This window comes from Protopterus annectens, chromosome 5.part1 (assembly GCF_019279795.1).
Source record: "Protopterus annectens isolate FY-2018-M chromosome 5.part1, PAN1.0, whole genome shotgun sequence".
In the NCBI taxonomy this organism is placed as follows: domain Eukaryota; kingdom Metazoa; phylum Chordata; order Ceratodontiformes; family Protopteridae; genus Protopterus; species Protopterus annectens.
This window is the reverse complement of record NC_056736.1, coordinates 279,968,075-279,982,694: the sequence shown is the minus strand read 5'-3', so window position 1 is coordinate 279,982,694 and position 14,620 is coordinate 279,968,075. Positions and strand designations below refer to the sequence as shown.

The 14,620-nt window shown below is 36.3% G+C and overlaps 1 protein-coding gene across 3 annotated transcripts in view; it reads right to left on the bottom strand.

Moving 5' to 3' along the window:
- The window catches only part of SON (SON DNA and RNA binding protein), a 1,200,918-nt gene that overhangs the window by 593,091 nt on the left and 593,207 nt on the right, over nucleotides 1-14,620 (bottom strand). For all 3 annotated transcript variants that reach the window (XM_044072950.1, XM_044072951.1, XM_044072952.1), the window contains exon 6: nucleotides 3,891-4,070. In XM_044072950.1, coding sequence (XP_043928885.1) covers nucleotides 3,891-4,070 — 180 coding nt within the window. The remainder of the gene's footprint in view (nucleotides 1-3,890; nucleotides 4,071-14,620) is intronic.

Genomic DNA, 14,620 nt, shown 5'->3' with positions numbered 1-14,620 from the left:
TCACAATAATGTTCCGAACTCCCCTAATCAAAACACGATTGCAACTCACAACACTCACAACTCTGTTGCTGCCCACATCCTCTGCCACACACTATCACTTACCTAACCTAACAGTTAAGTCCTCCCCCACCTTTCCTAATAGTACATACCCATCCAACCCCCCACACTTTATAATAATATCACCTAACCTATTTCACAACTCCGCCTCACTATTGGTCTCTTATAAGATTCTCCACACCAACTACAACCACACAAATACACACACACATTCCAAAGACTACTGCTTAAATCTAAATACCTATAACTTTCCCAAGTACTCATATACATTTAGATGGAGATATTCACCTGAACCCAGGTCTTCCCATCCTTTCCATAGTCTACCACCTCTGACAAAATAGCTTTTGCCCCCCATCTAATCAAACTCTCCTCAAAAAACACAAATCTTCTAATACTAAACTTCAACCTCAGAAGCTTACTTAATAAAATCAGCGCATTCCATGCAACCATTACCCATTACTCTCCACATTTATCCATCATAACTGAAACCTGGCTCAAGCCTCAGATACAACAAATCCTACCCCCTGGCTTCAACATAATTAGACAAGATAGATACCCAAAACATGGGGGGGTGGCAATCTTATACAAAAATTATCTTAAACTCAAGCATCTTAACCTTCATCCCCCCCATCTCCAATATGGAAGTACTTATTACTCATCTACAAACTAAGTCTCACAAAAAGGTTAATATCATAGCAATTTATCTTCCCCCAAGTAACTCACCAGTGGCCATCAAAGAATTTATTGGATGGTGCTCTTCCTCACTCACTCATGGAACCATCATTATGGGTGATTTTAACCTAGACTGTAATACAATTGTTTCCAACAATCCTTAACATCACATTAATCTTTTTGGCTTCAAACAATTAATTCTCAACCCCACTAGAATACACAAAAATTCCAAAAAACACTGCGTCCTAGACTGGGCCCTCATCAATTCCAAACCCAATACCTATTTTTGGGGTTGTCTTCCTGACTTCCTAAGCGATCATCACCCTATCTTCCTACTGAAACAAGACCTCTCTCCCACCAGAAAAACCACATACAAATTCACCTGCAACAAAACACATTTTAATGGAGAACTGTTCTCCTCCTTACTTCAACACATCAGTTGGTTCCCCTAAAGTATTTACAACTTGACCTAGTAGTCCAATACTGTAAAGACAAATTCCTCCACATTCTTAACACACTAGCACCTCTTAGAAAAATCCAGACAAAAAGCAGTTTCCTCCATCGGCTCTCCTCCGACAGTAAAAAGCTCCCCAAAGAAAGGGACACTGCATGGCACAACCATCAGCTCTCTAAAAACATTATTACCCTCATACACTACAAACAACTCTGCAACTTATAAAATAAACATACACAAGAGACAATACTACAAATCTATCTAAAATAAACACCTGAATAATCCAAAAAGTTCTGGGAATCCATCAACCAACTCCTAAAACCTGGCTACATATCCACCCCAAGCCCAAAGCTTACAACTTCTCCAGACAACATTGCCATTCAGTTTACTAACCACTACATTAACTCTATACTATCACTTGTAAAGCACAGTAATACTTAACTATTAATATCCCCAAATTTCAAAGCAAACACTGACTACTTCAGCTTTCAACCAATACAAACTCACTACATAAAAAACTTCTAAGCAAACTTAAATGTTCTTCCTCTTGTCCAGACCAACTTCCTAATGAACATCTTAAACTTGCTGCAGGAGCTATTTCGTACCCCACAGCCATTCTTATAAATCAATCCATCAGTGAACAATATGTCCAACCTAACTCAGGCATGCAAAAAGTACCTCAGGTGGTGGATTTTCACAGAACAGATTTTACAAGGCTGCCCTTTCATACTTCATCAGCCCAAAACCAAAGTGACTACAGACACATCCCAGTCTGGAAAGGGTTCACTTCTTGAAAAAGACAGTCCAAAGAACCTGGTCACCAAAAGAGGCCAATATGCATATCAATGTCCTAGAAATGACATCACGCAGTTCTCCTAGCACTGCAGGCCTTTCAAGACTCTCTATCTCTTCAGGAACTACTGCAATTCAGACAGACAGACAATATGTCAGTAGTCTGGTACATTAACAAACAAAGAGGCACCAGCTCTTACTCTTTATGTTGAGAAGCATCCACTTGATTTCTGACAGCAATGCACATTCTGGAGAAATCCAATGCAATTGCCTCACGAGTGGTCTCTCAACAAGAAAACTGTGGAGAAGATATTTTGCCAATGGGTCCAGCCATGCTGTGACCTCTGCATCTCCCCTCAACTACAGTAGTTTATTTGTCCTAATCCCCCCACCAGGGGAGTCTCCTCCATGATTGGTCCCCTGGTCTTCTCTATGCTTAGCTCCCAACTCCTATAACCTCTAAGTTTCTTACTGGCCTCGTCAGATTTGGTTCCCCTTCGTTTGGCCTCATCTAGTTAATCCTCCTTAGATTCTGGATCAAATTTGAGATCTCCCCTCTCACCCGAGAGAGATGATTCACCCAGACATTTTAGGCCTGAAGCTGACTGTATGGTTCCTACAATTCCACTGACAGCTAGACAAGCAAGGGTCTCCTCCCCTGTTCGTCACATTTTTTTGTCTTCCCACCAAGCTTCCACTAGGAAGATTTACTGAAATAAATAGAAAGAATCCATTTTTGGGCACAATATAAATACACTAATCCCATTTCAGCACCAGTACCCAAAGTTCTTGAATTCTTGGTTATTTTTAATAAAGGGACTAGTTTCTCAATTATTAAAGTACAAGTAGCTGCCATTTCTAATTAAAGAAATAATAGATCTTCAGAAAGTGGCTGAGACGAATCCGAAGAATGAATGAAAATGACATCAGATCTATTATTTCTTGGATTGTTATTCAGCAATAAAGTGCAGCAAAAAAGACCTCAGGTACAGATCTTGGACTGGGGGCATTATGTGCAAGTGTGGAGTTCAAGAGTTTGCAGTAGCCACAAGCTGTAAAAAGGAACTGAGTCAGATCAGAGGACTGAATCCGGACCCACATGTTAAAGAAGAATGAAAATGGACAACACAGATGGAACATTATGGTGAGTACATAACTTCTTTATACGTCTCCACACACACACACACACACACACATTATATATATATATATATATATATATATATATATATATATATATATATATATATATAAACATATATATAAACATATATATACACACACACACACACACACACACACACACACACATGCACAAACAAGTATGTGCATGCAAATGTTTATATACACTCATATATATATATATATATATATATACACATATATATTTAACAATTGTTTACAAGGAAAGTCCAACTTGGAACAAGCCAATTTTCAGTGGAGACCCAGAAAGAAACACTCCAGATGCATGTCTTTGTATGTATACACACATATATATATATATATATATATATATATATATACATAGATAGATATACATAGACAGAAATAGATATAGATATATACACACACATACCAATACATACACACACACAAGTATGTGCGTGTGTGTGTTTGTTTTTTGTGTGTCTATATAGGTGTGTGTGTGTGCTAAATTGCATATATCTCAACACACACAGTAGGGAAAATTACATTTCCAGCTGCAGTGATTTGCATCAAAAAATGCTACTCCTAACATAATCATAATGTCTTCTGACTAGAAGAGTTCAGTGGACTCACTTTCTGTGGATTTGTTTCAGCCGCAAAATACTACCATTTGACTTCAAGTAAAAACAGGACCACAAAGAACAAAGTCTGGTTTAGTTTTGGAAAGATTTCAGTACCAATTTGTTAAAATGATGTACAAGTGACTTACCTCTGTGGGTTTAGGGTTAATGAAGACAGGCTGATTGCTCTTTTCAGTGCTTTTTTCAACAGGGATCCATACTCCATACACACCACCCACCTCTTTGTTTCTATGCTGACTCCCTGAAGACACTGGAAATTCTTTTGTCAGTACTGCTTGGTTTTTTGGTGCTGGCTTTACAGTGGAATTCTGTAAATAAAAGAGAGGTAGTTATCACTGAAACTCTTCCACAAGGTAACAAATCATCTTCTGAGTAGTTACTTGCTTATTACCACAGGAACTTGTTAGGTCTTATTGCCACATATGGTCCATATGAGAACAGTGTGAGAAATGAATAACAGACATTACTTATAACATGAAAGAACTCAGAATATAGCCCCCAGCCCCAAAACACAAAGCAGACAGCATCACAAAACATAGTAACAAATTCACAAAGTACAATCTAGTCGTTAATGTAAAAAGTTACAAAAACAATACATCCTGCAGAACTTCATCTACATCCTATAGCTTCTAATTATTTACTGTCAGGTCTGGTCATCTCATTAAACTGAGCCAAATCATACAGGCTATGACCAGGTGCAAAGGTGTATAGAGATAAAACCCTAACTATGACCCATGAAACCCAGGTTTGACTAATTGCATGGATAGCTTTTGGAGTTGGCTGCAGAGAAGAGAAAAACAGCATGGATTAGCTGTCTCTACTTTCTTTGGGGAAGGGTGTGGGGCATGTCTCTGTCGGCATAAACTGTCCGATATTACAGTCCATGGTTGTGACCAGAGACCACATAGAACTATTTTTTTTAAGTGGAGGTGGGCAGGACTGTCATGAAGGATTATGTGACTTGTGGAAGTAGTGACACCCACTCACTGACACCCACTGCATGCCCAATCCTGAGCAGGTTGTTGGGCATGTATAAATGGGATTGAACCTTAAACAAAATTTTTGATCCTTCTTGAGGATGATTAACTCACTCTCAGCTTGTATGACACTCACTGTCAAGGAACAAATAAGCCACAGGGCTCTTGCCAACAGGGAACGAAGGAGTCCATAGGGTAGCTGGGAGGGCTGAGCTTGATGGTTAGAAAGGAGGATCAAAACAAAAACAACCCCCAAAAAATCACATTAGCATAGCTAGTACAGCATACATGAGCTAAAATAAGCATCCAGCATGTGGTAACATGGTACACACAGCACATAGAGCAGATGCACATTAACATGAGCACAGAACTGACCAGCTATTATTTTTTATTTAATTTTCATATTTTAGAGTTCTCTAATATGCCTCAAGAAAATACATACACAATATGCTCCAACACACATGGATGGAGACACAAGTCTATCATGCTTTACCACAGAGACAACCACCAAACTCACAAAATGCAAAGCAACTGAGCTGGGCTAGTGGAGGTGGCTTGGCTTAATGCATATGCATGTGTCAGTATTGCACCACTGTATCTGTTTACCATGGTACTCCTGGCCTCCACTATGAAGCTGCCCAAAAAAGCAAGAAATCCTCAATTACCAACACTAAAAGACATCAGGTCTATGGGATAATATTTGTCACTTGCCTCAGAAAACCTTCATGCCTTGGGGTTGTCAACAATGGAAATGGAACAATTCTTGATTTGAGAGTGAAAGATAAATAGGAACATAGGAACAATACTAGGTAAACAAGGGTCTATATCATAACAGCGAACGTTAAAAATAGCAAACGCTGTTATGCTCAATGAGTGAATGCTGTTATGCTCTATGAATTCAAATGTCTGAAATCTGAAAACAGCGAAGGAACAGATCAGCTAATTTTTTCCCAGGGAAAAAAATTGCTGATCCAAAAAAAAAGTATGCAGTCAAAATTAAGTGGGGGGCTTTGCCCCCACCTCCCCAACTTAAATACACCAATTTTGAGATCGCACCACAGTGCAGAAAACAGAAAAGCCTGAAGAACGGCCCAGTAAATTTTTTCCCTGGGAAAAAATTCACTGATTCATTCCTTCGCCGTTTTCAGCTTTCAGACTTTCAATATACCAGCGTTCACTATTTTTTTTTGTTCGCTGACGTGGTACAGACCCGGCAAACAATGACATGGATCATAGCAGGCCTAGCCATATACATCTCTAAAGAGACACACCTAAAGTCACCAAGAATACAAAAAGTGATTGGCATGCAGTAATACTGTTACATATTAGATGTTTTAATGTTTTAACTTTCTACATACAAATGTACTATACGACTTTTAAGTATGACTTGCTACTGTTTCCTGACTTACTGCATTGTAATGATGTCAGTATTTGTTGCGATAAAAATAAACTCAACAAAAATGAGGTTTACAGTGAACAACCAAGTTTAAGACTTGTAGTTATCAAGAAGGTTGAAAGCAATTTTACTCTGATATCAGTTAAACTACAGTCTGCTTTCCAAATTCATGAAAACTAGCAATTCAGAGTGAAGAAACTGGCCGATATAGTCCACAGCCTTATTAGGTGCTTTTTCTATAAATGCATCCATCATTTTGGGGATATTTTAATGTCTATTTTCAGTGTTACCCGATTCTCTGTTATACCCAAGTTTGTCAAAATAAATCAAACAAGGGGGCTTAAAGATAAGTGATCCACCTAAATATCCTCTAAAACACGTACTACAGTGTGAGAGCTTTAAGACTACTACTGTTAGTTAACTCCAGACCTCATTTGTTCCTTTTAGTGAGATATAACTTTGAACACACTCTAATTGGGAAAGTGTTTAAGTACCATAGAAACCTGTTCAATAAGGGGGTTATCCTGATATTTACACAGCCAGTTCAATGAAAACCTGCTAGCAAGGCTGCTCAGGACTATATGCATCTCCATAAACAGCTTTCTTATCATTGTCAAATGTTATGCTCAATACTGGAGGTTAAGCAATAAGTGTACCCATGTATTCAATCTTATATTCCATTTTTAAAGTATGAACTGTATCTACTCCTTTCTTTTTTTTAAACAAGAAAATATCTTTATTAAATTATCATGTATGATATAGACTATGTTACATTTATATAAATGACAATAAACCATAGCAACACAATCTCAGTTGCAAACATTATACATTCCAAACCATGCCAACACAACTGTGGCTGCAAACATTATACATCTCTTAACATATCCAGTCATTGTTAGTCAACCATTACATAGCTCATTCAAATCCTGCCTTCTTTTAAACCTCATTTCTCCTCTGCATGTACTGATCCCACAGTTCCTATTTATTACTATGTAATTTGCTCCTACCCTTTTCTAAAGATCCCAGTTACAGTTGTTTTAACAATGTGACTACCTTCACTACTTCTACTAAAGTTGGTTTAGACTTTGATTACCTACCGGAAGTAGTGAATACAGTAACAGAGATAAAACAACTGGAACAGAGATCTTTAGAAAAGGGTAAGGCAAACTACATAGGAAAAAAATGGAAATTGTGGGAACAATACATACAAGGGAACAATGAGGTGTAAAAGGCGGCAGGACTTAAATGAGCTATGTAATGTTTGAGTGAGAAAGATCGGTTAGATTATAAATGATGTATAATGTTTGCAATTTTTAACTTCTCCAAGTCTTTTGGGTTTCTAATACCATGACTGGAATGGATTCCATTCCTAAGTAAAAGTACTATTAAAGTTCATGAAATTAGTAACGTTTCACTCTTTGATGTCAGCCTAAAGTGCTCTTCGCAGCACCCACGATGTGCCCAGTAATGACTCCTTCTGCAATTCGTAGGGTGTTACATGAATTAGTAACATATCTAAATATGATTGTAAATTCTTTTTTATAAGACCTGTTGCTCCTACTACTATTGGAACTGTCTGGGTATCTTTCTTCCACATGCCTCTAGTTTCTGCCTGCAGATCCAGGTATTTTATGACTTTGTGTCTCTTTGTACGCAAGACACTGTAGTCACTGGGTGTGGCCATTTCAATGATCAATGCTACTTTTGTCTTCTTTTCTTGGACCACTACATCCAGTTTTTTAGCATCTACCTTTTGAACTGTTGGTATTGGGTGATCCATGTGATATAAACTTCATCATTTTCTATGATTCTTTGTGGCTCATATTTCCAGTGTTTTTCAGCCACTTCGATACCATACTGATTGCACAATCTCCAGTGTAACAGTCTTGCCACATATTTATGCTTTTCAGTATACAGTGCCTCTGCCATTAGTGCGTGGCAACCAGCAACAAGGTGTGTGACTGTTTCCAATTTGGTTTTACAAAACCTACTTATGTCTGTTTCTCCCACGTGTTCAATGGACTTTGTAAACCAGCGTGTAAATAGCCCACTATCTTGGGCTGCCAATATTAACCTTTCATTTCTTGGTTTGAATTCTCCTCTCCTTAACCATTCCTGTGTTTTTTTTTTGATCAAGATCAGGCTCTTCCAGACGTTTTCTATACTTGCAACTACATTTATGTTTTTTCCATATTTCTTGCCTTCTCGTCCGGTCCTTCACATTATATTCTTTCTTTTGTTTTTGGCACATTCAGTTGCTGCCTGGTTTTTATCCACTTCAGGTTTGATTTGCATTCCTGCTTGACGTCAATATGCTTCTGCTAAATTAAGCAGGGACGTCATCTTAGATTTAGTCTCATGTGTCAACACTTTCAATACATTTGGATCTTGTGAGGTCAGTAAATGTGTGTGGAGTCCCAAGATTGCAGATCTATACATGCAATCAATTTCAAGGAGGCCCATCCCTCCTTCGGAACGGGGAATATATAATCTTGTTATAAACTGATTTTTATAAATCATTTGGTAAGCATGAAGCATCCTTCTTGTTTTAATATCCAATCTATCCAACACTTTTTGGGGCCAGTCAATCACTCCAAAACTATAAGTTAGGGCAGGAACAGCAAACTGACTTACAGCTTGGATCTTGTTCCTAGACGTCAATGCTGTTTTCAGGATTAATTTAAGTCTTCTATAGTACTCCTTACTGAGTTTTATTCACATTTGTTCCTGTTTTATTGCTGATCCTTCATCATTTCACAATTATTTATACACTCCTTCTTGCTCAAGTTCTTTTATATCACATTCTTGTCCCAAACTGATGTTTTCCTTTTTTAAAGGTTGCTTTTGCACATTTATCAAGACCAAATGACATTCCAATATCATCTGAAAAAGTTTTGACAACCTGCAGCTGCGCTTTCAGTTCCTCATCTGATGAGCTATACAGTTTTAAATCATCGACAAAGAGAAGATGAGAAGTCATTAGACTTTGTTGTTTTCTAGGAGCTAAATTGTAGCCATGGCCTATGCTGTTAAGTAAACAGTTTACTGGATTAATGGCAAGGCAGAATAGCAACTGTGACAAAGAGTCACCCTGGAATATCCCCCTTTGAATTTTTATTGCTGGGATAATAATCTGTCCTTTATCATGACTTAATTGCAAAGTGGTCTGCCACTGTTTCATGGTTACTGTAATGTAGTCAATCAGTGTAGGTTGTATGTTATACATTTTTAAGCACTCCTTTATCCATGAATGTGGGATACTATCAAATTTTTTTTGTAGTCAATCCAAGCCATACTTAGATTCTTCCCCTTCTTACAGTTCTCCACTATAACTTTATTTAACAACAAATGATTCTTTGTTCCATATGACTTTCTTTTATTGCCCTTTTGTTCTACTGCCATAATTGAGTTTTCTTCTAAATAAACTCTGTTGGTGTCAATTCGCGTGTATAGTTTATACGTCGTTGGAAGACAAGTTATTGGTTTATAATTTTTATGTTGGCTTGCGTGTTCACTCTTAAGTAAGAGCATTGTTTTTCCTTTTGTTAACCGGCGTGGTGTGTGTTCGGGGTGTGCATATAAATAGTTCTTACTCATGGCTAAATCCTCATGCAAAGAAGTTAATACTTTAAGCCAAAAGTTAGCTACTGCATGTGGACCTGGGGTTTTCCAGTTAGAGGCTTTTCTCAACTTTGTTTCAATCTCTCTGGCTGTTATTTAATCCCATTTCATATCCTGTACCTTTAAACTTCTTAGTCTTTCTTTTACTTCTTCTCTCCACTTAGCATCTTTGTTATGTTCCACAGGATCTTCATAGATACTTCTCCAAAATGCATCTACTTCTTCTTCTTTTGGCGGTCTTTCAATTACTTTTACCTTATTTCCGAATTCTCTATAAAACTTTTTGGGTTGTCAATAAATTGCTTATTTTGTGCTTTCCCTTATATTTATCTTCGTATCTTCTAAGTCTTTCCACCTGTTTTGAAAATTTTAGTTTATCTCCAATACTGCATAATAGATCCTGGTCTGTTCTAATACTGTACATTGCTTTTATCATATCTATCTTTCTTAGTATTTTTGTTGATCTATTCCCTCTTCTATAATATTTTAACAATGACACTTCTCATCTTAGCTGCTTTATAGTTCTCTCTAGTCAATACTTCCATGATGGTATTTCCCCCCCCCCTTTTCCCTTGCTACCTTGTGTTCCTGTGGTAGAACTTTATCAGTTATTAATTTAGCAGAACAATAATATATTCGGTTTACTTCTGTTATATCGCATGGATCTCTATGGACAGTCCTAATTACGGTGTTCATTTGTTTTATCAAGCTTCTGACTTTTGGGGTTTTGTTAACCTTCTGCAGTCTATTTCTCTCACTGATCTTGATATATCTGTCTTTGTCTATTAAATCAAGCAACTCTCATTTTCTTCCATACTGAGCGCACATCCCTTGTTTTCCGTTTCCTGCTGGCATTCTATACAAAGTTCTATAGCAACTACTTGTGGCACATTCTCTTTAATTTTATCCTGTGTCATCTGTTGTTCTATCATATGGGAACTCACTGGCCTATCACTCCTCAACATTGACTGCACTAGAGCTTCCAGTCTCCTGTTCCTTTCCTTGCTGTCTAGCTTCAAATGAATGTTTACACTGGTTTCCTGTGGAAGGCTCCAAAATATCTTGATATGGCACCTGACCAACCACTTCCTGTTCCTCTGGTTTCCCTTTAATTTGGATATCCATTGCTCTGCCCTGTTGTGGTGCTTTCTGTATTCAATTTACTACACTGAACACTGGGAGTGTGTCATTATGGTTTGTGATGTAAAAGGCTTGTGACTAGGATTATGTCTGTGTGGTTTGTCTTCATTTATATAAATGTATGACTGCCTATGATGGTTTAATAAAGATGTTTCTTGTTTAAAAAAGGCAGGAATTAATTTATGTAATATCGCTTAGGTTACATGATGTATAGCAATATATGTGAAGTATAATGTTGGTTACGTTAATATAGTTTGATTACTTTTATATGAATGTAAATTTGCCTATGTCACAAGTGCTAATTCAATAAAGGTGTTTGAAAAAAAATACTTTCTGCTACATTATGAATATAATATTTCATATGGTTATTATTCTCTTTAAGGATCAGCACCTAAAAATCATTCTATCTCCTTATTTCTTGAACTTTCCCCCTGCTCTAGCATCATCCTTTCCACTCGGAATTATAACCTTCTGCTTGTGTTATGTACAATGAGCCCTAACTGTGTAGCTCTAAAATATTCCTTGGAATTAAGAAATCCTAAACCACCTTGTTGTATTGGAAGGATCGACTTATCACACTTAACTCTTGCCCTCTTCCTATCCCAGACACATTTCTTCAACTCTTTATTAATTATTGTCCACAATTTCTCCTCTGGTTAATAAAATATGCCCAACCTGTATACTGTAAAAAACTAAAAGCATTTTCACAACTTGTATCTTGCTATCCATATCCATAAACAAGAGCTTCCAGTTTATCACTTTTTGTATTATCTTTTGTTTGGTTGCTTCCTACATATACTTAGCTTCCATAACAGAAGCCTTTTAATCCAAACTCCTAAATTTTGACAATGCATTAACAATGGAGAAATAGTACTGGCACATTTTATTGAATTAAATAATACCACGTGGGTTAAATGAACATTTAAATATCAAATCAATTTTAGAACCATGTCCACTTAGGTAAAATGTACAAGTTACAAACAGGAGACTCTACTGTCAGTAACTTTTTTTTTTCAATAATTTTTATTTTTAGTTTTACATTAATAAATGTCACAAATTAAAACTATCTTACAACATGACTGTATATATATATATATATATATATATATATATATATATATATATACATATATATGTTATACATTGATGTCAAATGCCACAGGATATAGGTCGTACAACATATCTATTTACACTATGTACATAGATGCTTTCACCGTTAGTTCCACAGTTATACAAGACCGTATACACATTTGTAATATCCAAGTTATTATTTAATATCTGAACTTGTATGTGTTCTTTGGTTCCATTATAGTGTATTTCTAAGTTGCTGTGTAATGAATTATGCTAATATGATATTAAAGGTTTGTTCCCAAAACTCTCTGGATTTCATGTTTTTGTTTCTTTTATCTATTACTATTTTATGAGCTAAAAGGTGTTGTATAGCTACTTGTTTAAAACCCTTCCAAGAGATATTTATCGTATCTAGCCATTTAAAAGCTATATACAGTTTCATTACTATGAAAATTGTTAAAAGTGTATTTGCTTGTTTTCTTGGTATGTTGGGTGGGAGAATATGTAATAGAGTGAATTCCCAAGTTAATGTTGATGTTTGTTAACCTGTTGTTTGTAATTGTACCTTGAGAGAGTTCCAGAGTTTATAGACACATTTACAGCTCCAAAATACATGGATTAAATCAGCTATCTGGTCTTTACAGTGTGGGCAGAAAGGTGATTTTGATGTGTTAAATATGTGTAGAATTGCAGGTGTAAAATAAGCATTATTACTGAGCGTCTTCTGTGTGGTGATATGCGTGAATGGGTGTTCCTTCATTGAAGGTTGTGCGTTAGGCCCAGAAAGCCAGCACATAAAAATCTACTGCCAATCATTAGTGGACCGGAGTTCTGCTGTGGTCACCCCTAACCGGGAAAAGCCGAAAAAAACAAACTGATCATGAGCTGAGTGTATGCTAACTTTTTGAGGGGTATAATCTTCAGTGTTAGATTGATTGCCTGGCTTATTTGCTCATCATCTATGGATGGTTTAATTTTTCTCCAGTAGTTAGAGAAGAGGAGGTCTTTCTGGTATTTGATTTAATTTATCATTTTATATGAATTAGTAATAGTTTTCTTTGTTGTGATAATAGTTTTCCAAAACCTGCTACAAGTTTCTATGTCACTATTGGTCATAGTAACATTTTGGAGGTAACTGGAACACAGTTCTTTGATTTGTCTTAGGATTATTATGTGTGATTTAGGGAGGTTTAAGTTGGTCCTCATTTCTTGTATTGAACAATTAAGGTAGGGATAAATATCTTGGATTGTTTTATCTTTCAGTCTGGGAAAAGGGACTAAGTCCAGCATCTTATTGTCTACTTTTAAATTTGGGTTTTTATGAAGGGGTTGCAGTACTGTCATGGCTTGTCTAAGGTTCAAGAATTGTAAGAGTTTTTGCGCTAAGTTGATAGAATGTTTTAAGGGCTCTATAATGTTATAAGTTTGTATTTCTTTCTGCTTCAGGAATGGAAGTGCTTTGGGATTGAAACCTAGAGCTTTACTATATCTATAATAGATTGTCACCCAAAGAGGAGACCAATTTTCCATTGACGGGTTATGTTCAGCTATTCTTAATATTCTGTTAGTGTTAATGATTGAGTAGTACATTTTAAAATCTGGTAGATTTAGTCCTCCTGCTTTTGGGGAGTGTTAATTTTGGATAGGAGATTCTGTTTTTTTTTTTGGGTTCCCATATAAATTTTACTATGAAGGTATTAATATGTTTGAAGAATTTATTATGTATTGTTGTCTGTGATGTCATGAATATATACATTAGTCTAGGTAAAATGTTCATTTTGATTATTGATACTTTGGCCAAGAATGGTAGTTTTAGGTTGTTCCATCTTTTACAGTCTTGCATTATATTTTGCCATTTAAGGTTTACATTGTGTTGGTAGAAGTCTTTGTTATTCTGGAAAAAGGTGATTCCCAGATATTTAGTTTCTTCTTTTATTTTTATTGTGTTTAACAATGGTATTAGTGATATGAGTTTGGGTGTTTTTAGGGGGAAAATATTAGTTTTATTGAGGTTTAGTTTGTAGTTAGACATAGTCAAGAAATGCTCAATTACAGCTATTATTTTGTTTATATCTGAATTTGGTGTAGTGCAGTATATGTTCAGATCATCCGCAAATGCAGTGAGGTATATTTTGAAGTTGTGCATTGATGGAGGATTGTGGTATGTATTTTGTTTAATATATAGAAAGAGTGGTTCTAGTTATAAGGTAAACAGGAAGGGTGATAATGGGCATCCTTGTCTTGTTCCATTTTTTATTAGGATCCTATTTGACAAAGTTTTATTTATATATAGAGATGTGTATGGGTTGCTACAGAGAGTTTAGATGATTTGAATGACGTTTTTGGGTATATTAAAGTAGGGTAGTGTTTGGAGTAAGAATTCTATATTAACCCTATCAAATGCCTTGTGGGCATCCACTATCATTGCGTAGATGTTGATATTGTTATCGGTTAGCATAGGACATTGGTGCATCTAATGTTAATGTACTGTCACTAGTCTGTCTATGTGGTGTAAAACCAGATTGTTCTGGGGAAATTATTTTCTCTATCAGATTTTTCATTCTGTTTGCAAGTATAGAGGTAAATATTTTAGTATCTATATTTAAAAGGGAGATGGGTCTGTAGCTGTCGGTGTTTTTGGGTTCTGTGTGTT